Source organism: Saccharomyces cerevisiae, chromosome XII (genome assembly GCF_000146045.2).
Source record: "Saccharomyces cerevisiae S288C chromosome XII, complete sequence".
Classification (NCBI taxonomy): domain Eukaryota; kingdom Fungi; phylum Ascomycota; class Saccharomycetes; order Saccharomycetales; family Saccharomycetaceae; genus Saccharomyces; species Saccharomyces cerevisiae.
Window position 1 is genome coordinate 927921 of NC_001144.5, and position 20222 is coordinate 948142.

Sequence of the window (20222 nt, forward strand, 5' to 3'; positions counted from 1 at the left end):
CCTTTTAGTATTATTGTTGTGTGTTTTTTACTATTCATTTTTTACTACTGTGTTTTTACTATATATATTTTGGCTTTACTTACTTCCTTCTGTTCTGATGTATTAAAAACTATTTTTATTCTAAGAAAAGAAACTTTAATTCTTCTTATTCATGCTCTAAATCTTAAATAAAAGGTTCCGTTTTTTATCTGCAATTCTGTGTATTTGTAAGTGAATTACCATGCACGTTGTCGGATCGTTTTTCTAGGCAGAAACTATCTTATTGAACCATTAAAAGATTACTTAAATATTACAATTAATCTTACGAAGCATATTAATTAGACTGGAATTACAGCGCAACTATCACAGGTTAATAATTGGTTGAGAAAATATTATAGTTTTGTTAGTAATGTTGAACTTTTATTTTATACACTTATGAAAGTAAATTAATTCAATATCAATAATAATATACTATAAGTAACTTAAAAAGCAACCTTCCTCCCAAACCTACAATCCAATCACGCTGATAAGTATTATCTAGAAAGTTGACAACACCAAGCCATATGGTCAAGAAACATTTATTGAGAGTTATTTTGTAAATAAGACTTTTCGTCATCCATATAAAGCAACCTAATTGTTCATCTAATACTAGAGTCGCTCTTTTGAAAGTTAAGTATAACTACCTCATCATTAGTTGCTACTATGTGTATAATTTGAAAATCTCAACGTAAGGTTATTAAAAATATAAATGCGCGTAAGACAGAAAAATAGAGACAGCTTACGGCAAATTATCAAAATGTGAATCCAAGGTTTCAAGAAAATAAGATAAAGTGAATAGGAAGGATGAAAATCAATGTATCCCGTCCATTACAGTTTTTACAATGGAGTTCATATATTGTTGTTGCATTTCTGATACAATTGCTAATCATTCTTCCTTTATCGATCTTAATATATCACGATTTTTACCTAAGACTATTACCTGCCGATTCCTCTAACGTAGTCCCCCTTAATACGTTCAACATTTTAAATGGCGTACAATTTGGTACAAAATTCTTCCAATCTATTAAAAGCATTCCGGTAGGTACAGATCTGCCGCAAACAATAGACAATGGCTTATCACAGTTAATCCCCATGCGTGACAACATGGAATACAAGCTCGATCTAAACCTACAGCTTTATTGCCAGAGCAAAACTGACCATTTAAATTTAGACAATTTGTTAATTGATGTTTACAGAGGTCCAGGCCCGCTATTGGGTGCTCCTGGAGGAAGTAACAGCAAAGATGAAAAAATCTTTCACACTTCTAGACCTATTGTCTGCCTCGCACTGACGGATTCCATGTCGCCTCAGGAGATCGAACAACTAGGCCCATCACGTCTAGACGTTTACGATGAAGAATGGCTAAATACAATAAGAATAGAGGACAAAATATCGTTAGAGTCTTCATATGAAACAATCTCGGTGTTCTTGAAAACGGAGATTGCCCAAAGAAATCTAATAATACATCCAGAAAGTGGGATTAAGTTTAGGATGAATTTTGAGCAGGGATTAAGAAACTTGATGCTTCGAAAAAGATTTTTATCTTATATTATTGGCATTTCAATTTTCCATTGCATAATATGTGTACTTTTTTTTATCACAGGTTGCACTGCATTCATTTTTGTTAGAAAGGGTCAGGAAAAATCCAAGAAACATAGCTGATAGAATTGTACTTCTCGCTATATAATTTTAAAACCTAGCTGTTATTTTCTAAGTAAGTAGGCTCTTCCAGCATTCTGCTTCTTCGCCCTGAATAAAAAAAAGATGATCAGCGAAAAAACTCAAAATGAAAATAAGAGATGGATTCTTCAAAGTTATAATTCATATGCAGAATAAAGATTCTAAAGAAAATGCACACAATGCATATTCCATCCGGTGATGTTCTGATACCGAAGCCGAAGCTTATTACTGAAGAAACAGATCCACTGCATATAATAAAGACGAGGCAAAAGACACATGGTCGGCCCGTGACCATTGCAGGCCCAATGGTTCGGTATTCCAAGTTACCATTCCGTCAGTTGTGCCGAGAATATAACGTTGATATAGTTTACTCCCCCATGATTTTGGCAAGAGAATATGTCCGTAATGAGCATGCAAGAATCTCAGACCTTTCTACAAATAATGAGGACACCCCGCTAATCGTCCAAGTAGGTGTAAATAACGTGGCTGATTTACTAAAATTTGTGGAAATGGTTGCCCCATACTGTGATGGTATTGGTATTAACTGTGGTTGTCCTATAAAGGAACAAATCCGAGAGGGCATAGGTTGCGCTCTGATATACAATTCAGATTTGTTATGCAGTATGGTCCATGCTGTGAAAGATAAGTATGGCGACAAACTAAGAATTGAAACGAAAATAAGAATACATGAGGCATTGGACGAGACGGTGGAGTTATGTAGAAAGCTATGTGATGCTGGGGTAGATTGGATTACGATTCATGGCCGAACACGTAGAACTAGGTCATCGCAGCCGGCTAACCTGGATGCGATAAAATATATCATCGAGAACATCAGCGACAAAAATGTGCCTGTAATAGCGAATGGGGATTGTTTTAAGTTATCCGATTTGGAAAGAATCACCAAATACACTGGTGCACATGGTGTCATGGCTGTGCGTGGGTTGTTAAGCAATCCAGCGTTATTTGCTGGATATACTACCTGCCCTTGGGGCTGCATTGAGAAGTTTTGTTATTGGGCTCTAGAGTTTGGTGGCTTGCCTTTTCAATTGGCTCAGCACCATCTGTACTGTATGCTTGAAAATATGGAGTTGAAGAAATCTCTGTTAAAGAAAATGATGAATCTTAAAAATTACATTAGTCTGATCGACTGGTTTAATAAAACCTTTGAGTTCAAGCGTTACGGCGAGGATGGATTTGGCATGGGCGTTGAAATTCCTTATAAAGCTAATAGCTGTGTGCAGAGGAGCGCCTCAGTGGTTGAGAGACAAGAATGAATAAATTTTGAATTACAAAAATCTAATAAACTGTGGTACTGAAATTGTATATATTTTCCTATCATTCAAGAGCGTATACTCGTACCCCGAAAGCAGCTCTGTTTGTGTAATAATATAACCTAAAAGAAATAAAATGCTTATAAGATGGACATTATTTTTTTTTTTTTACAATTTAAGCATCTTCTTCAACGACAACGGTTTGTAGACCCTTAGCAGAGGCAACCAAAACTGGTTCGACGTAGGAAAACAATGGGTTCTTGGCATCTTCTTCTTCGTTTCTCTTTCTGGAGATTCTCAATCTCAATCTGTATTCAACACCCTTAACACCTCTTTTCCAGATAGCTTGGTTCAATTCTGGGGCTAGACGGACATCTTCAGTACCCATGTGTAATTTGGCGAATTTCTTGATTTCCTTCACAGCTCTTGGAGCTCTCTTTTTGAAACTGACACCATGTAGCTATATTAATATCAATTCAAGATTGGTCTGTTAGTAAAAAAAAAGTTGTTATAAGAAGGTGGAACTAAAGCATCACGCCAAAAACATCGGCCCAAGCGCCATTATAGTGTAAACGTGAGGTACGGATATCGATCGCAGAACACAGAGAAATGCAGTACCGAAGAAGAACCTTCCAGTCCTTGCATCACGCATTCCATATAATAACCTCTAATATTCCGAATTAAAACCTGGGGTCAATCATTGGAAAATGAAATTTCACCCGTATAGATTTCGCTTGGTATTTCACCACAATATCGCTTGTTGGCTTTCAATAATTTCCCACGTAAAGACAACGCTAATTTCGACATACTCTTTTGTGCAAGTTGATGGTGTATTCACGAGTGACAACGTCTTTTAAACCGGCCATTTTCAAGTACTTTGGATTATCTGCTCGTGCAATTGAAATATACTAAGACCCAAGACTATGTAAAACTAAGGAACCTATCAACAATGAGACTGGTCAAATAATAGAGTAAACATGTACATGAAGCACTACCATCAGAAAGAGCTTACAAGGTTACGAAACAACGTCAGTGCCCTCTGTCGCATTACCCTCGGTTTCGCGCCCTTCCAGTTGGCATTTGAAGTGCCAATCCAATTGTGAGCACATCCAACTAGCGTGCCCTTGCAATCCCAGAGGACACCATACAACTTCCAGCCTAGTAGTGAACTTACCAGGCGAGGAGCGCGGGCGCCAGAGGGCAGCTCATCTGCGTTCCGGCTCTAACGAGAAGGGCGGAAATGGCACCATCACCTGAAAAAGAACGTAATCTAGGCTGAGCCGCGCCTTTAAGTTTTTGTCGCATCTGGCTGCGCTTCATTTAAACGGCACTCCTAAAAAATTGTATGAGGTGATTTTTTTTGTGTACAGATGTACGGATGTACGGATGTACGGATGTATACTATGTAATAATGCACGGATGTAGAGAAACAGAAACGAGGATAATAAAATCGGTTTTTGTATCATCTGGCGGCGATATGGCGCAAGGCTTTAAGTAAACGTCCTATATGGTACTAACGGGGTTTTATTCCGAATCAAAAGAAAAAGAGATACGAAGTCTCTCTTAGTAAAAAAGTCTTTATGGAAGATTATCGATAATTCGATAATTCTACCGACAACAGTGGTTTTGTTTGGCTCAGCAAACGTGCAGCACCATGATCTTGGTAGATTTCTTCTTTACCCTCACCTTCCCCACACCATGTTTGCTTGCTACCCGTGTGTAATGCTATCAGCGCGCGTTTCTTTTTTTTTCTTGCTAACATTTTTCAACTTTAAAATGAAACGATGCATGAGTGATAGAGGCATTGAACTTTAGTAAACAATAGAAATAACCATCGGAGTTATTATTTTTTTCTGCTTATTCTTTGGTCGCAAAAAAGTGTGTTGTATAATTCTTTGGAATATTTATAAAAACAGGGAATACTCTAACAACAAACGCTAGTGCTTAGCTACTCTTCCGCTGGTACTTCAATATAGCTTGTCACATATTTTTGTCCATTAAGGTCGTTAAAACCCGAATAATTTTGTACGATCAGTTTAGTAAAAGAAATACAGTATTCAAAAGCTAACGGTTTATTATGACTGTTTCTACTTCCAAGACCCCAAAAAAGAATATTAAGTATACCTTAACACATACTTTACAAAAATGGAAAGAAACTTTAAAGAAAATTACCCACGAAACGTTGAGTAGTATCGATGACTCTAGTGGAAGCGATGAAAAAATAGAGGCTCTGTTTACTGTGTCTCAGCCTGCCGTCGTAGCCTCCAAGGGTATAGACAGAGATAGTGGTGCTTCTATGTCGCAGGTAGGAGGAGGTGTCAATAGTACATTGGAGATGAAGCTCACAGATGAGAGTGAGGAATCTAGCTCTGCTAATAACACGACCACAACCGCCTCGCATACTCTATCGAATTCGAAGAAGTCTACGCAGAACTTTGAAAACTATAACGTAGTGGAGGAACGCATAAAATTAGCACAGAAAAGTAAGGCGCCGTTTTGTAACGCTGAGAAAATCTGGAAACGAAGAAGACAACTCTGGACACAACCCACTGAGCAAAGTGAAAGCGCCAATAATGACGGAGTTACTCGAAGGGAGATTTTCCAAGCTATACCTCAGGAATATTATGCTCGAGTTTACAAGAAACTGGTGGTAGATGATAAGCCATTGAGAGAGCCTCTAAATCTGGAAGATGCTTTACAAGTCATAAATGCAGGCTGGACGGAAACGAGAAAGTGGGCTAATGCTGCCAAGGGCATGCCATGACTGAGTGTCGACGTCCTTTTTGTTTTGCCTTATAGCATCTTTTCCTTTCTTCAAATTTGCATTACACAACTTTAACTCAGTTAAAGAACTTCGTCATTTACTTATTCTTCTTTTTTTTCTTACCCTTCTTTCTCAAATCTTATTTCTGTATAAAATACGTATTGATTCATTCCATTAATAATAACATATAATAATAGTACTAATTTAAAAACATTGAATATATTTATCGTTTTATTTCGAGTTGCGATTCTTTTCTATCAGTTGGTACGTCATTTCAAGGATTCGGAGATCCCTATCCACAAGCTCTGCTTCCTTTTGTAATGCTTCGGTATGCCCCATATACGGAGTGTACTTTTCCAACATATAGTTAATAGGAGAAACACACTTATTTTTAAATGAGTCGTCATGAAGTCGCAATAACTTCTTCAACTGTACATTTAAAATATATGATTGATTATTTTCAATTTCTTGCAAAGTCTTCGAGGCTTCTGTTCTATGCGGAGAGTTGATTATTTTGTCGAGTAATCGGTCAAGTTCTTCAGACCTGTTTGGCATTTTTACGATTATCCAGTTCACACACATTGAGAATGTAAGGAACATTTATTTATTGTCGATCATTTATTAAATGTGGGAGGGACCCTTTAAGAACACTGCAACAAACCCAATAAATAATTCTTGGTTACCCTCTCAAAAAACATCATAGGAAAAAGAAAAATATACAATCTGCCTTTGTTACTAATATACTTGTTCTATATAATGCTCACGCGGTGGTCACAAAAGCTGCCACTCCCATGCAAAACTTCACAAGATCATCTAATCTGTCTTCCTTCTTATGTACATCCTCCCAATTTTGAAGAGCAGAGGCAATATCTTGATTCTTGTTGTTAGCATGAATAACATCACCGTGTGCCTTAAACAGTAAGCTCATAAACGTTTCATAAAGTTCGAAATTTTTATTGCTCTTCAACCCCTGTGTTAACGCGTCGATAAACCACACAATTTCATCAAATGGCTCAAAGGAATTCAATGATCTTATCTCCAAATCCACTGCAGCAGGTGAGAAATTTATTAGAGTGGCCAGCAATGATGAATAGTCCTTGGATTGTGAGCCCTCTCGTAATTGCTTTGTGAAATGTGATTCAAACCCTAATCTTCCTGTAACTTTGAATTTATTCATTTGCTCTTCTGCATCTAACTTCTTTTGTGCTTCTTGATCTCTGCGATGGATTTCTTCTGGTGTTTCATGTGCTATGCCTTCTCTGACAGAGGCTTCATCCCCAACCTTTTCCCCAGATAGTTGCAAGAAAAATGGAAGCTTTTCTGATTTCTTTGGAGCTTCCTTTGGCTTAGAACGTTTTCTGATAACATCTAAATGAAGCAATGTGTTCATTTTACTTCTAGGTCCTATTGATAAAGTCAACAGCTCCTTATCAATCTGTTCCAATGATGTATAAGTGTTGAAATCAATATCATTTAGGTCTTCTCCTCCATTGCTTTCTAAAGCCCCTGATAACATCGAGTCGTTCCCTCGAACAGATGTGCTAGGTAACGCCATTCTTGCAAATTCAGACTCATCGATGGTTCTTGTCGATACTGTCTTAAATTGTGCTCTGTTCGTCCAGATGCATATACCATTACCAGTAACATGGGTAGTGGCAAGCAAGTCACCATTCGGAGAAAACTTTACATTCGTAGCGACATTATCTACTATGATACCATCGATACATCCTCCGGTTGGAAGATCCCACGTTCTAATGGTGGAATCTAGAGAAGCGGAAACAATCCAACGGCCCTCAGGTGAGAAATCAAATGCAGTTATTCTATTACTATGACCCCATAATTGACGAACAACTCTTTGAGTAACTGCGTCAATAACAACAATTGATAAGTCGTCTAAAGCCAATGCAAATAGATCGGAAGAACGATGATAAACCATTGCGGTAATAGGTGCATCCAATTTCAATTTTCCCAACAAGGTTGACTTGTTAAAGTCATAAAAACCAACAATACCGTCTAGTCCACAAGAAACCATTTTACGATTCATACCATCTAAGGATATACCGGTGACTGCTCTTTTGTGCAATTTGTATTTTTTACGGAGTATACCACTTTGCATATTATAGATGGTGATAGAGCCGTTAGAAGAACCGATGAATCCAAAATTACCACATTGCGACATGGCCACAGATTTAACAAATCCATCATCAGTAGTATCAAAAGTCCACCTGCCAACTCTTTTATTTCGCATATCCCAGGTTCTTGCAAACTTTTCATCTTTATGTGCAGTGATAATGTTTTCCCATTCACCTATTCTGGCATTTTCAATTGCAAGAGCCACTATTTCAGGAAATTTAGACTTAATTGTACTACCACCTACCCTGCCGCCATCTTGTTTCTTGTGTAACCTTTGTGACATTTCTTGCGACTGTGCATCTTTACGCAGAGAAAAGCTCCATAATGATCTATCTTTGGATGCTGATAGCATGAAGTGTGATTGCGAATCAGCAAACGCAATGTATGAAGGTGGTTGAGAATGACCCCCTCTGGAACGTAGATATCTTGGCGGTTGAACAACTACATCACCGCTTCCTTGAGATAATGACGGATCGAAAACGTACTCCTTCAGGGAATTGTCACCACCTGATGTAACAATAATGGGTTGACCATTTAAAAAAGTAGCCTGAGTGACACCACCGTACGATTCTCTATGAATGTTCTTCAAAACGTGTATTCTTGAACGGCGATCTAAATCATAAAATATTAGATCACCACTGCTCGTTCCCACACTCAAATGAGAAGAACCGTCGGTTCTGAAACTCAATGAGGAGATTCTTGATTGCGGAATCTTAATTGTGCGGATCCTTTTACCTTTTCTCATATTAAACATAATAACCTCACCGGTCACGGTACCTAGAGCAATAATATCCAGGACTGGAGCGGGTTCAGCAGTTGTGATTTGGTCTGGAAATTCGTTTGATGTGAATACAAGCTTCCCGGTTCTGACGTTAAAAAGTAAAACGTTAGATTTGGTAACGACAGTTAATTTATTCAAATAAGTTGCCAAATGTTGTAAAGACACAATTTCGCCACCTTGAATTTCAGTAACGGTAAGTTTAGTGTAGAATTCTGATGGATATTTATCTTGCGGATCGGACTTCTTGTATATAAAGATGGAATTGTCGTCGGTGGAAGCGCAAAGATAATCTCCGAATATGCACAAATGTTCGACATTTGCATCAGTTTCTAGCTCAAGCAAATGTTCCTCAATACCCCTCTTGTAAATACCAACCTTGTTTTCATATGCTGCGTAGACGTAGTGAAAGTGTGCTGATAATGCTACAATTGAGGATGGTGTTTCTTTCTCGGAAACAAAAAGTAAATGTAAGGTATTCGCATCATATATCTGAAATGTTTTACCAACACACGTTACAATGTAAAAGGTAGATCCCAATGTACCAGTAGCAAAAGGAACACCATTGCTAACATTACCAATAATCCGGAAAGGGGAAAATATCTTAGAATTTTTCCCTCTACTTCTTACGTCTTCTTCGACTTTTCTTTTTTTCAAGTCGATAGACATAATGTACTATTCCTAACTCGCTATAGCCTTTTCAGTGTCTTATTCCTTGCTGCTGTTTCGCTGTATATTTATTGTGCTTAGGACTTATTAAATTTCATTAGCAATCTCATCGCGAAATTTTTCTCAAAATTTTTCAGTTAAAAAAAAAAAAGCACGTGCTCAAAAATGTTTTTAGAAAATCATTTATTTAAGATAGGAAAAATGCAATTAATCATTGAATCAATATGTTCACCACTTAAATTACCCACTGAGCATTTCATACAAATTCAAAAGCATCTCGTAGCATATTAATATATTGCAGAAGGTCATGAGTGGGATAAAGAAGGAACCGATTGAATCTGATGAGGTTCCTCAACAAGAGACAAAAAATAACTTACCTAGTGCACCTTCTGAGATGTCACCCCTTTTCCTAAACAAAAACACACAGAAGGCTATGCAATCTATTGCACCAATATTGGAGGGTTTCAGTCCTAAGACGTCAGCTAGCGAAAATATGTCTTTGAAATTGCCACCTCCCGGTATTCAAGATGATCACAGTGAAGAGAATCTCACCGTGCATGATACTCTGCAAAGAACCATAAGCACTGCACTAGGAAACGGAAACAACACCAATACAGTTACAACTTCCGGTTTAAAAAAGGCAGACAGTGAATCAAAGTCAGAAGCTGATCCTGAGGGGCTCAGCAATTCTAACATAGTCAATGATGCAGATAACATAAATTCCATCTCCAAGACCGGATCGCCCCATTTACCTCAAGGAACAATGGACGCTGAGCAGACTAACATGGGAACTAACTCTGTACCTACTTCATCAGCTTCTTCACGCAAATCCTCGACTAGTCATCCCAAACCTAGGCTACCCAAGGTAGGGAAGATTGGGGTATGTGCAATGGATGCAAAAGTCCTTTCAAAGCCAATGAGACACATTTTGAATCGTTTAATTGAACATGGTGAATTTGAAACTGTCATTTTTGGAGATAAGGTGATTCTAGATGAAAGAATAGAGAATTGGCCAACTTGCGACTTTTTGATATCTTTCTTTTCTTCAGGATTTCCCCTAGATAAAGCAATTAAATACGTCAAGTTACGCAAGCCTTTCATTATCAATGATTTAATAATGCAAAAGATTTTGTGGGACAGGAGATTATGTCTACAAGTATTAGAAGCCTACAACGTTCCAACACCTCCTAGACTGGAAATCAGTAGAGATGGTGGTCCCCGTGCCAACGAAGAATTAAGGGCAAAATTACGTGAGCATGGCGTAGAAGTTAAACCCGTTGAAGAACCGGAATGGAAAATGGTTGATGATGATACTTTAGAAGTTGATGGGAAAACCATGACTAAGCCCTTTGTTGAAAAGCCCGTTGATGGTGAAGACCACAACATTTATATATACTATCATTCTAAGAACGGAGGAGGCGGTCGTCGTCTATTCCGTAAAGTTGGTAACAAGTCTTCTGAGTTTGATCCTACTTTGGTTCATCCTCGTACGGAGGGGTCTTACATTTATGAGCAGTTTATGGATACCGATAATTTCGAAGATGTGAAGGCTTATACGATTGGTGAGAACTTTTGTCACGCTGAAACTAGGAAATCACCTGTGGTTGATGGTATAGTTAGAAGAAATACTCATGGTAAAGAAGTTAGATATATTACTGAGTTATCAGACGAAGAGAAAACCATTGCTGGGAAAGTTTCCAAAGCTTTTTCACAAATGATCTGTGGTTTCGATTTGCTTCGCGTTTCTGGTAAAAGTTACGTCATTGATGTTAACGGATTTTCTTTTGTAAAGGATAACAAAGCTTACTATGATTCATGCGCCAATATATTGAGAAGTACCTTCATTGAAGCCAAAAAGAAGATGGATATGGAAAAGAAGAATCTGCCCATTATTCGTGAAGAAAAGGAACAAAAGTGGGTATTCAAAGGACTGGCTATCATTATCCGTCACGCGGACAGAACACCAAAACAGAAATTCAAACATTCATTCACTTCGCCTATTTTTATATCGTTACTAAAAGGTCACAAAGAAGAAGTTGTCATTCGGAATGTAAATGATTTAAAGATTGTTCTTCAGGCCTTAAGAATTGCGTTAGATGAAAAAGCAGGAAATCCAGCTAAAATTAAAGTGTTAGCAAACGCTCTAGAAAAGAAACTGAATTTTCCCGGTACGAAAATACAATTGAAACCGGTTTTAAATAAAGAGAACGAAGTGGAAAAAGTTCAGTTTATTTTGAAATGGGGTGGTGAACCCACTCATTCTGCCAAATATCAGGCTACGGAACTCGGAGAGCAAATGAGACAAGATTTTGACCTATTGAATAAGAGCATTCTACAAAACATCAAGATATTTTCATCGTCTGAGAGACGTGTTCTTCATACGGCGCAGTACTGGACCAGAGCTCTTTTTGGGGCCGATGAATTAGGTAGCGATGAAATCAGTATTAGAAAGGATCTTTTAGATGACAGTAATGCCGCCAAAGATTTAATGGATAAGGTGAAAAAGAAGTTGAAGCCACTTTTAAGAGAGGGTAAGGAAGCTCCCCCACAATTTGCCTGGCCTTCAAAGATGCCGGAGCCATATTTAGTCATAAAGCGAGTGGTTGAATTGATGAATTACCATAAAAAAATTATGGATAACAACTTTGCTAAAAAGGATGTCAACTCGATGCAAACAAGATGGTGTACTTCTGAAGATCCTAGTTTGTTTAAGGAAAGGTGGGATAAACTTTTCAAAGAATTCAATAATGCTGAAAAAGTCGATCCTTCTAAAATTTCTGAATTGTATGATACTATGAAGTATGATGCTCTTCACAACAGGCAGTTCCTAGAGAACATATTTGACCCGGGTCTTCCAAATGAAGCTATCGCCGATGAACTCGGCAGTCATTCTTTAGTTGACCGATACCCAATTAACGTTCTCGCCAAAAATAATTTTAAGATAATAGACAGTCATAGCATGAACAATTCTGGAAAGAACAGTAGTAATAGTGTTGGGTCGTTAGGATGGGTTCTGGAAAGCGGAAAAACATCTACAGCAAGAAACCCCAAATCTTCTTCTCAATTCGATGAGCCACGCTTTATGCAGTTGCGGGAGCTGTATAAGCTGGCCAAAGTATTGTTTGATTTTATCTGCCCCAAAGAATATGGTATTTCAGATGCAGAGAAACTGGATATCGGTTTGTTAACTTCGTTGCCTTTGGCAAAGCAAATACTAAATGATATAGGAGACATGAAAAATAGAGAAACTCCAGCTTGTGTTGCGTACTTCACCAAAGAGTCCCATATTTACACTCTATTGAATATCATATACGAATCTGGTATTCCAATGAGAATCGCTAGAAATGCTTTACCAGAACTAGACTACTTGTCGCAGATCACTTTTGAACTTTATGAGAGTACGGATGCTTCTGGTCAAAAATCGCATTCCATTAGACTAAAAATGTCTCCTGGGTGTCATACTCAAGATCCGTTAGATGTTCAATTAGATGACAGGCATTATATTAGTTGTATTCCAAAGATTTCCCTGACGAAGCATTTGGATATGGACTATGTTCAACAGAAATTGAGAAACAAATTTACCAGGGTCATTATGCCTCCGAAATTTACACCAGTAAACATTACGAGCCCCAACTTGAGTTTCCAGAAACGCAAAACCAGAAGAAAGTCGGTATCTGTTGAGAAGTTGAAACGTCCTGCCTCGTCCGGATCTTCATCATCTACCTCCGTTAACAAGACATTAGATTAGTGATCACACCCAATTTTTAATTTAGTAACCCAAAACTAAATAAGTATTTACTCAACTTTTTTTTAAAAAAAAAAAACTTAATTGAATTTTGCTCGCGATCTTTAGGTCCGGAGTTTTCGTTGAACCCTTAGACGAGCAAATTAGCGCCATAAGGATATGCGTCAGAGCACATTAATTAGTGACATATACCTATATAAAGAGCAACCTTCTTGTTGGAATAAAAATCAACTATCATCTACTAACTAGTATTTACGTTACTAGTATATTATCATATACGGTGTTAGAAGATGACGCAAATGATGAGAAATAGTCATCTAAATTAGTGGAAGCTGAAACGCAAGGATTGATAATGTAATAGGATCAATGAATATTAACATATAAAATGATGATAATAATATTTATAGAATTGTGTAGAATTGCAGATTCCCTTTTATGGATTCCTAAATCCTCGAGGAGAACTTCTAGTATATCTACATACCTAATATTATTGCCTTATTAAAAATGGAATCCCAACAATTACATCAAAATCCACATTCTCTTCATGGTAGCGCCTATGCTTCGGTTACTTCTAAGGAAGTCCCATCAAATCAAGATCCGTTAGCCGTTTCAGCTTCCAATTTACCGGAATTTGATAGAGATTCCACTAAGGTTAATTCTCAACAAGAGACAACACCTGGGACATCAGCTGTTCCAGAGAACCATCATCATGTCTCTCCTCAACCTGCTTCAGTACCACCTCCACAGAATGGACAGTACCAACAGCACGGCATGATGACCCCAAACAAAGCTATGGCCTCTAACTGGGCACATTACCAACAACCATCTATGATGACGTGTTCACATTATCAAACGTCACCTGCGTATTATCAACCGGACCCACACTATCCGTTGCCACAGTATATCCCACCACTGAGTACTTCCTCACCTGATCCAATCGATTTAAAAAATCAACACTCTGAAATACCTCAAGCTAAGACAAAGGTGGGAAATAACGTCTTACCACCACACACTTTAACATCAGAAGAAAACTTTTCTACATGGGTTAAATTTTACATCAGATTTTTGAAGAACTCTAATCTCGGTGACATCATTCCAAATGACCAGGGTGAAATCAAAAGACAAATGACTTATGAAGAACATGCGTATATATACAATACCTTCCAAGCATTTGCCCCATTTCATTTATTGCCAACATGGGTAAAACAAATTTTAGAAATTAATTATGCTGACATCCTTACAGTCCTTTGTAAAAGTGTGTCCAAAATGCAAACTAACAATCAAGAATTAAAGGATTGGATAGCTCTTGCCAACCTTGAGTACGACGGAAGTACATCTGCTGATACATTTGAAATTACAGTCAGTACGATCATTCAGAGGCTAAAAGAAAACAATATCAATGTTAGCGACAGATTGGCCTGTCAACTAATACTTAAAGGTCTATCCGGTGACTTCAAATACCTACGTAATCAATATCGTACCAAAACGAACATGAAACTTTCCCAATTATTCGCTGAAATTCAATTAATATATGACGAAAATAAAATCATGAATCTAAATAAACCGTCCCAATACAAACAACACAGCGAATACAAAAATGTTTCTCGCACATCTCCAAACACGACTAACACAAAGGTTACAACTCGTAATTATCATAGAACAAATAGTTCAAAACCAAGAGCAGCAAAAGCTCACAATATTGCTACATCTAGTAAATTCTCAAGGGTGAACAATGATCACATTAATGAATCAACCGTTTCATCACAATACTTAAGCGATGACAACGAACTTAGTCTTAGGCCAGCAACAGAAAGAATCTAAGCCAACACACACAATAGACTCGAATGACGAACTACCTGATCACCTTCTTATTGATTCAGGAGCTTCGCAAACGCTTGTCAGATCAGCCCATTATTTACACCATGCAACACCCAATTCTGAAATAAACATAGTCGATGCTCAAAAACAAGACATTCCTATAAATGCCATTGGTAATCTTCACTTCAACTTTCAGAACGGCACCAAAACATCAATAAAAGCACTACACACACCAAACATAGCCTATGATCTATTAAGTTTGAGTGAGCTGGCTAACCAAAATATTACTGCCTGCTTTACCAGAAACACTTTAGAAAGATCGGATGGTACAGTACTAGCTCCCATAGTCAAACATGGAGACTTTTACTGGTTATCTAAAAAATACCTAATTCCTTCGCACATTTCAAAGCTAACAATAAACAACGTCAACAAAAGCAAAAGCGTAAATAAATATCCATATCCGTTAATACATCGAATGCTTGGACATGCTAACTTCCGAAGTATTCAGAAGTCTCTTAAGAAGAATGCAGTTACATATTTGAAGGAATCGGATATTGAATGGTCTAACGCTAGCACATATCAATGTCCTGACTGTCTAATCGGCAAAAGCACGAAACATAGACATGTCAAAGGATCACGACTAAAGTACCAAGAATCATATGAGCCTTTTCAGTACTTGCATACCGATATATTTGGTCCTGTACATCACTTACCGAAAAGTGCACCTTCTTACTTTATATCGTTTACAGATGAGAAAACCAGATTCCAATGGGTGTACCCATTACACGACCGTCGTGAAGAATCTATCCTCAATGTTTTTACATCGATATTAGCATTTATTAAGAACCAATTCAATGCTCGCGTTCTAGTTATCCAGATGGATCGTGGCTCCGAGTACACTAACAAAACTCTTCATAAGTTCTTTACGAACAGAGGTATTACTGCATGCTATACAACCACGGCAGATTCTAGAGCACACGGTGTCGCTGAACGATTAAATCGTACTTTATTAAACGATTGTCGCACACTGCTTCATTGCAGTGGTCTACCAAATCATCTATGGTTCTCAGCAGTCGAATTTTCTACTATAATCAGAAATTCATTAGTCTCACCAAAAAACGATAAATCTGCAAGACAACATGCAGGTTTAGCTGGACTGGACATTACTACTATACTACCTTTCGGTCAACCGGTTATAGTTAACAACCATAATCCCGACTCGAAAATACATCCTCGTGGCATTCCAGGTTACGCCTTACATCCGTCACGAAACTCTTATGGCTATATTATCTATCTTCCATCATTAAAAAAGACAGTAGATACTACCAATTACGTTATATTACAAGACAACCAATCCAAATTGGACCAATTCAATTATGATACACTCACCTTTGATGATGATCTCAATCGTTTAACAGCCCATAACCAATCTTTTATTGAACAAAATGAAACAGAGCAGTCATATGATCAAAATACAGAATCTGATCATGACTATCAATCGGAGATTGAAATAAACTCTGATCCTCTAGTGAACGACTTCTCGTCCCAATCAATGAACCCCTTACAATTAGACCACGAACCAGTCCAAAAAGTACGTGCACCAAAAGAAGTTGATGCCGACATATCTGAATACAATATTCTTCCATCTCCTGTACGATCTCGTACACCCCATATCATTAATAAAGAGAGTACCGAAATGGGTGGTACCATTGAATCAGATACTACTTCACCTAGACACTCGTCTACCTTCACTGCACGAAACCAAAAGCGACCTGGTAGTCCCAATGATATGATTGATTTGACCTCACAGGATAGAGTTAATTATGGACTTGAAAACATCAAAACTACACGTTTGGGTGGTACGGAGGAACCATATATTCAACGAAATAGTGATACAAATATCAAATACAGGACTACAAATAGTACGCCCTCAATAGATGACCGTTCGTCCAACAGTGAATCCACTACTCCCATCATCTCCATAGAAACAAAGGCTGTATGTGATAATACACCCTCCATTGATACGGATCCGCCAGAATATCGATCTTCTGACCATGCGACTCCTAATATAATGCCTGACAAATCCTCAAAAAATGTTACGGCTGATTCTATTCTTGACGACCTCCCACTTCCTGACTTAACCCATAAATCTCCTACGGACACTTCTGATGTTTCAAAAGATATTCCACACATACACTCTCGTCAGACTAATTCCAGTTTGGGTGGTATGGATGATTCTAATGTTCTGACTACTACCAAAAGTAAGAAAAGATCATTAGAAGATAATGAAACTGAAATTGAGGTATCCCGAGACACATGGAATAATAAGAATATGAGAAGTCTGGAACCACCAAGATCGAAGAAACGCATAAATTTAATTGCAGCAATAAAAGGAGTGAAATCGATCAAACCAGTTCGAACGACCTTAAGATATGATGAAGCAATTACATATAATAAAGACAACAAAGAAAAAGACAGATATGTTGAAGCTTATCATAAAGAAATTAGCCAACTATTGAAAATGAACACTTGGGATACAAACAAATATTATGATAGAAATGACATAGATCCTAAAAAAGTAATAAACTCAATGTTTATATTTAACAAGAAACGTGATGGTACACACAAAGCTAGATTTGTTGCAAGAGGCGACATTCAACACCCCGATACATATGATTCTGATATGCAATCCAATACCGTACATCACTATGCACTGATGACGTCACTGTCAATCGCATTAGACAACGACTATTATATCACACAGCTGGACATATCCTCTGCTTACTTATATGCTGATATCAAAGAAGAATTATACATAAGACCTCCACCACATTTAGGTTTGAATGATAAATTACTACGTTTGAGAAAATCACTCTATGGTTTGAAACAAAGTGGTGCAAACTGGTATGAAACCATTAAATCATATTTAATAAATTGTTGCGACATGCAAGAAGTTCGCGGATGGTCATGCGTATTTAAGAATAGTCAAGTAACAATTTGCTTATTCGTTGATGATATGATATTATTCAGCAAAGACTTAAATGCAAATAAGAAAATCATAACAACACTCAAGAAACAATACGATACAAAGATAATAAATCTGGGTGAAAGAGATAACGAAATTCAGTACGACATACTTGGATTAGAGATCAAATATCAAAGAAGCAAGTACATGAAATTAGGTATGGAAAAATCCTTGACAGAAAAATTACCCAAACTAAACGTACCTTTGAACCCAAAAGGAAAGAAACTTAGAGCTCCAGGTCAACCAGGTCATTATATAGACCAGGATGAACTAGAAATAGATGAAGATGAATACAAAGAGAAGGTACATGAAATGCAAAAGTTGATTGGTCTAGCTTCATATGTTGGATATAAATTTAGATTTGACTTACTATACTACATCAACACACTTGCTCAACATATACTATTCCCCTCTAGACAAGTTTTAGACATGACATATGAGTTAATACAATTCATGTGGGACACTAGAGATAAACAATTAATATGGCACAAAAACAAACCTACCAAGCCAGATAATAAACTAGTCGCAATAAGCGATGCTTCATATGGTAACCAACCATATTACAAGTCACAAATTGGTAACATTTTCCTACTCAACGGAAAAGTGATTGGAGGAAAGTCGACAAAGGCTTCGTTAACATGCACTTCAACTACAGAAGCAGAAATACACGCAGTCAGTGAAGCTATACCGCTATTGAATAACCTCAGTCACCTTGTGCAAGAACTTAACAAGAAACCAATTATTAAAGGCTTACTTACTGATAGTAGATCAACGATCAGTATAATTAAGTCTACAAATGAAGAGAAATTTAGAAACAGATTTTTTGGCACAAAGGCAATGAGACTTAGAGATGAAGTATCAGGTAATAATTTATACGTATACTACATCGAGACCAAGAAGAACATTGCTGATGTGATGACAAAACCTCTTCCGATAAAAACATTTAAACTATTAACAAACAAATGGATTCATTAGATCTATTACATTATGGGTGGTATGTTGGAATAAAAATCAACTATCATCTACTAACTAGTATTTACGTTACTAGTATATTATCATATACGGTGTTAGAAGATGACGCAAATGATGAGAAATAGTCATCTAAATTAGTGGAAGCTGAAACGCAAGGATTGATAATGTAATAGGATCAATGAATATTAACATATAAAATGATGATAATAATATTTATAGAATTGTGTAGAATTGCAGATTCCCTTTTATGGATTCCTAAATCCTCGAGGAGAACTTCTAGTATATCTACATACCTAATATTATTGCCTTATTAAAAATGGAATCCCAACAATTACATCAAAATCCACATTCTCTTCACTTCTCCGATAGACTTGTAATTTATCTTATTTCATTTCCTAACACTTTGATCGAAGAAGAGGGATAACAACAGACGAAAACACATTTAAGGGCTATACAAAGATGAATATGGGAGGCAGTAGCAGCACTGCTGCCAAAAAAGCGACTTGTAAAATATCGATGTTATGGAATTGGTATACCATTGACACCTGCTTCATTGCCAGATCTTGGAGAAATGACACCAAAGGAAAATTTGCTGGTTCTTGCATCGGCTGTTTTGCGCTTGTGGTGGTAGCTCAATGGCTTACTCGTTTTTCAAGGCAATTTGACGTAGAGCTATTAAAAAGACAGAAAATAAAGCATTTAGCTAGTTACTCGCCAGAGGAGTACGTTGTCAAATGTGGAGAAGAGGATGCTAAATCTGATATAGAAGAACTACAAGGCTTTTACAACGAACCAAGCTGGAAAACAACTTTAATTTCCTTACAAAAAAGTTTCATTTATAGTTTTTACGTTTGGGGTCCAAGGAGATTGAACGAGCCAGAAGACGACCTGTTAAAGAAGGTCCTATCATGCTGTACATTAATAACGCCAGTGGATTTGTACCCAACTTTTTTGGATCACATGATAAGAGTTACTATTTTCGTATTACAGTGGGGGTTATCTTATATCATCATGCTGCTGTTCATGTACTATAACGGCTATATCATTATTAGTTGTTTAATAGGTGCTATCGTTGGTCGTTTCATATTTTGCTATGAACCTCTAGGCTCATTGGGTGCTAATGGATCAGCCCAGGGTACAGTGAGTTATGATAAAGAGAGTGATGATCGCAAATGCTGCTTGTAGAAAGACAAAAATGAATAGAGGAAAGCCGAGAGGTTTGTTTCAAAAATTGACGCCTTCCTCATTTTTTTCATAATTAGCTGGTAAAAGTTACTATTTGTAACGACTGCTAAATAACAAATAATTATTCGTGTAAAAATAAATAGCTAATACCACCAGGTGTTCAT

At 37.3% G+C, this 20222-nt stretch overlaps 11 protein-coding genes across 11 annotated transcripts, besides 4 other annotated features; 7 read left to right on the plus strand and 4 right to left on the minus strand.

Annotated features, from left to right (window-relative positions):
- Positions 1–822: 822 nt before the first annotated feature.
- Positions 823–1680, plus strand: SEI1 (seipin; the record flags this gene model as incomplete). The annotated part of the gene is made up of 1 exon (NM_001182292.3): positions 823–1680. The coding sequence occupies one exon, from the start codon at positions 823–825 to the stop codon at positions 1678–1680; it is 858 nt and encodes a 285-aa protein (NP_013508.3).
- A 188-nt stretch (positions 1681–1868) lies between these two features.
- Positions 1869–2972, plus strand: DUS4 (tRNA dihydrouridine synthase; the record flags this gene model as incomplete). The annotated part of the gene is made up of 1 exon (NM_001182293.1): positions 1869–2972. One exon carries the CDS (start codon positions 1869–1871, stop codon positions 2970–2972), a length of 1104 nt encoding a protein of 367 aa, NP_013509.1.
- Positions 2971–3144: an origin of replication (ARS1230; Putative replication origin; identified in multiple array studies, not yet confirmed by plasmid-based assay).
- RPL31B (60S ribosomal protein eL31 RPL31B) lies at positions 3145–3835 on the minus strand (the record flags this gene model as incomplete). Its single annotated transcript, NM_001182294.3, has 2 exons — positions 3145–3429; positions 3779–3835. 2 exons carry the CDS (start codon positions 3833–3835, stop codon positions 3145–3147), a joined length of 342 nt encoding a protein of 113 aa, NP_013510.3.
- A 450-nt stretch (positions 3836–4285) lies between these two features.
- Positions 4286–4435, minus strand: YLR406C-A (uncharacterized protein; the record flags this gene model as incomplete). The annotated part of the gene is made up of 1 exon (NM_001184610.1): positions 4286–4435. The coding sequence occupies one exon, from the start codon at positions 4433–4435 to the stop codon at positions 4286–4288; it is 150 nt and encodes a 49-aa protein (NP_878135.1).
- A 611-nt stretch (positions 4436–5046) lies between these two features.
- On the plus strand, positions 5047–5733 carry GAG1 (Gag1p; the record flags this gene model as incomplete). Its single annotated transcript, NM_001182295.4, has 1 exon — positions 5047–5733. The coding sequence occupies one exon, from the start codon at positions 5047–5049 to the stop codon at positions 5731–5733; it is 687 nt and encodes a 228-aa protein (NP_013511.4).
- A 231-nt stretch (positions 5734–5964) lies between these two features.
- Positions 5965–6333, minus strand: BLS1 (Bls1p; the record flags this gene model as incomplete). The annotated part of the gene is made up of 1 exon (NM_001182296.1): positions 5965–6333. The coding sequence occupies one exon, from the start codon at positions 6331–6333 to the stop codon at positions 5965–5967; it is 369 nt and encodes a 122-aa protein (NP_013512.1).
- A 160-nt stretch (positions 6334–6493) lies between these two features.
- Positions 6494–9313, minus strand: UTP21 (rRNA-processing protein UTP21; the record flags this gene model as incomplete). Its single annotated transcript, NM_001182297.3, has 1 exon — positions 6494–9313. The coding sequence occupies one exon, from the start codon at positions 9311–9313 to the stop codon at positions 6494–6496; it is 2820 nt and encodes a 939-aa protein (NP_013513.3).
- A 307-nt stretch (positions 9314–9620) lies between these two features.
- On the plus strand, positions 9621–13061 carry VIP1 (inositol polyphosphate kinase VIP1; the record flags this gene model as incomplete). Its single annotated transcript, NM_001182298.1, has 1 exon — positions 9621–13061. The coding sequence occupies one exon, from the start codon at positions 9621–9623 to the stop codon at positions 13059–13061; it is 3441 nt and encodes a 1146-aa protein (NP_013514.1).
- A 210-nt stretch (positions 13062–13271) lies between these two features.
- Positions 13272–13603: a long terminal repeat (Ty2 LTR).
- Positions 13272–19230: a mobile genetic element (YLRWTy2-1; Ty2 element, LTR retrotransposon of the Copia (Pseudoviridae) group; contains co-transcribed genes TYA Gag and TYB Pol, encoding proteins involved in structure and function of virus-like particles, flanked by two direct repeats).
- On the plus strand, positions 13563–14879 carry YLR410W-A (gag protein; the record flags this gene model as incomplete). Its single annotated transcript, NM_001184410.1, has 1 exon — positions 13563–14879. One exon carries the CDS (start codon positions 13563–13565, stop codon positions 14877–14879), a length of 1317 nt encoding a protein of 438 aa, NP_058175.1.
- YLR410W-B (gag-pol fusion protein) lies at positions 13563–18876 on the plus strand (the record flags this gene model as incomplete). Its single annotated transcript, NM_001184411.4, is given in 1 exon segment — positions 13563–18876. Coding segments are annotated over 1 exon segment (5313 nt in total).
- Positions 18899–19230: a long terminal repeat (Ty2 LTR).
- Positions 19231–19332: 102 nt separating this feature from the next.
- Positions 19333–20058, plus strand: CTR3 (high-affinity Cu transporter CTR3; the record flags this gene model as incomplete). Its single annotated transcript, NM_001182299.3, has 1 exon — positions 19333–20058. The coding sequence occupies one exon, from the start codon at positions 19333–19335 to the stop codon at positions 20056–20058; it is 726 nt and encodes a 241-aa protein (NP_013515.3).
- Between the last annotated feature and the right edge of the window lie 164 nt (positions 20059–20222).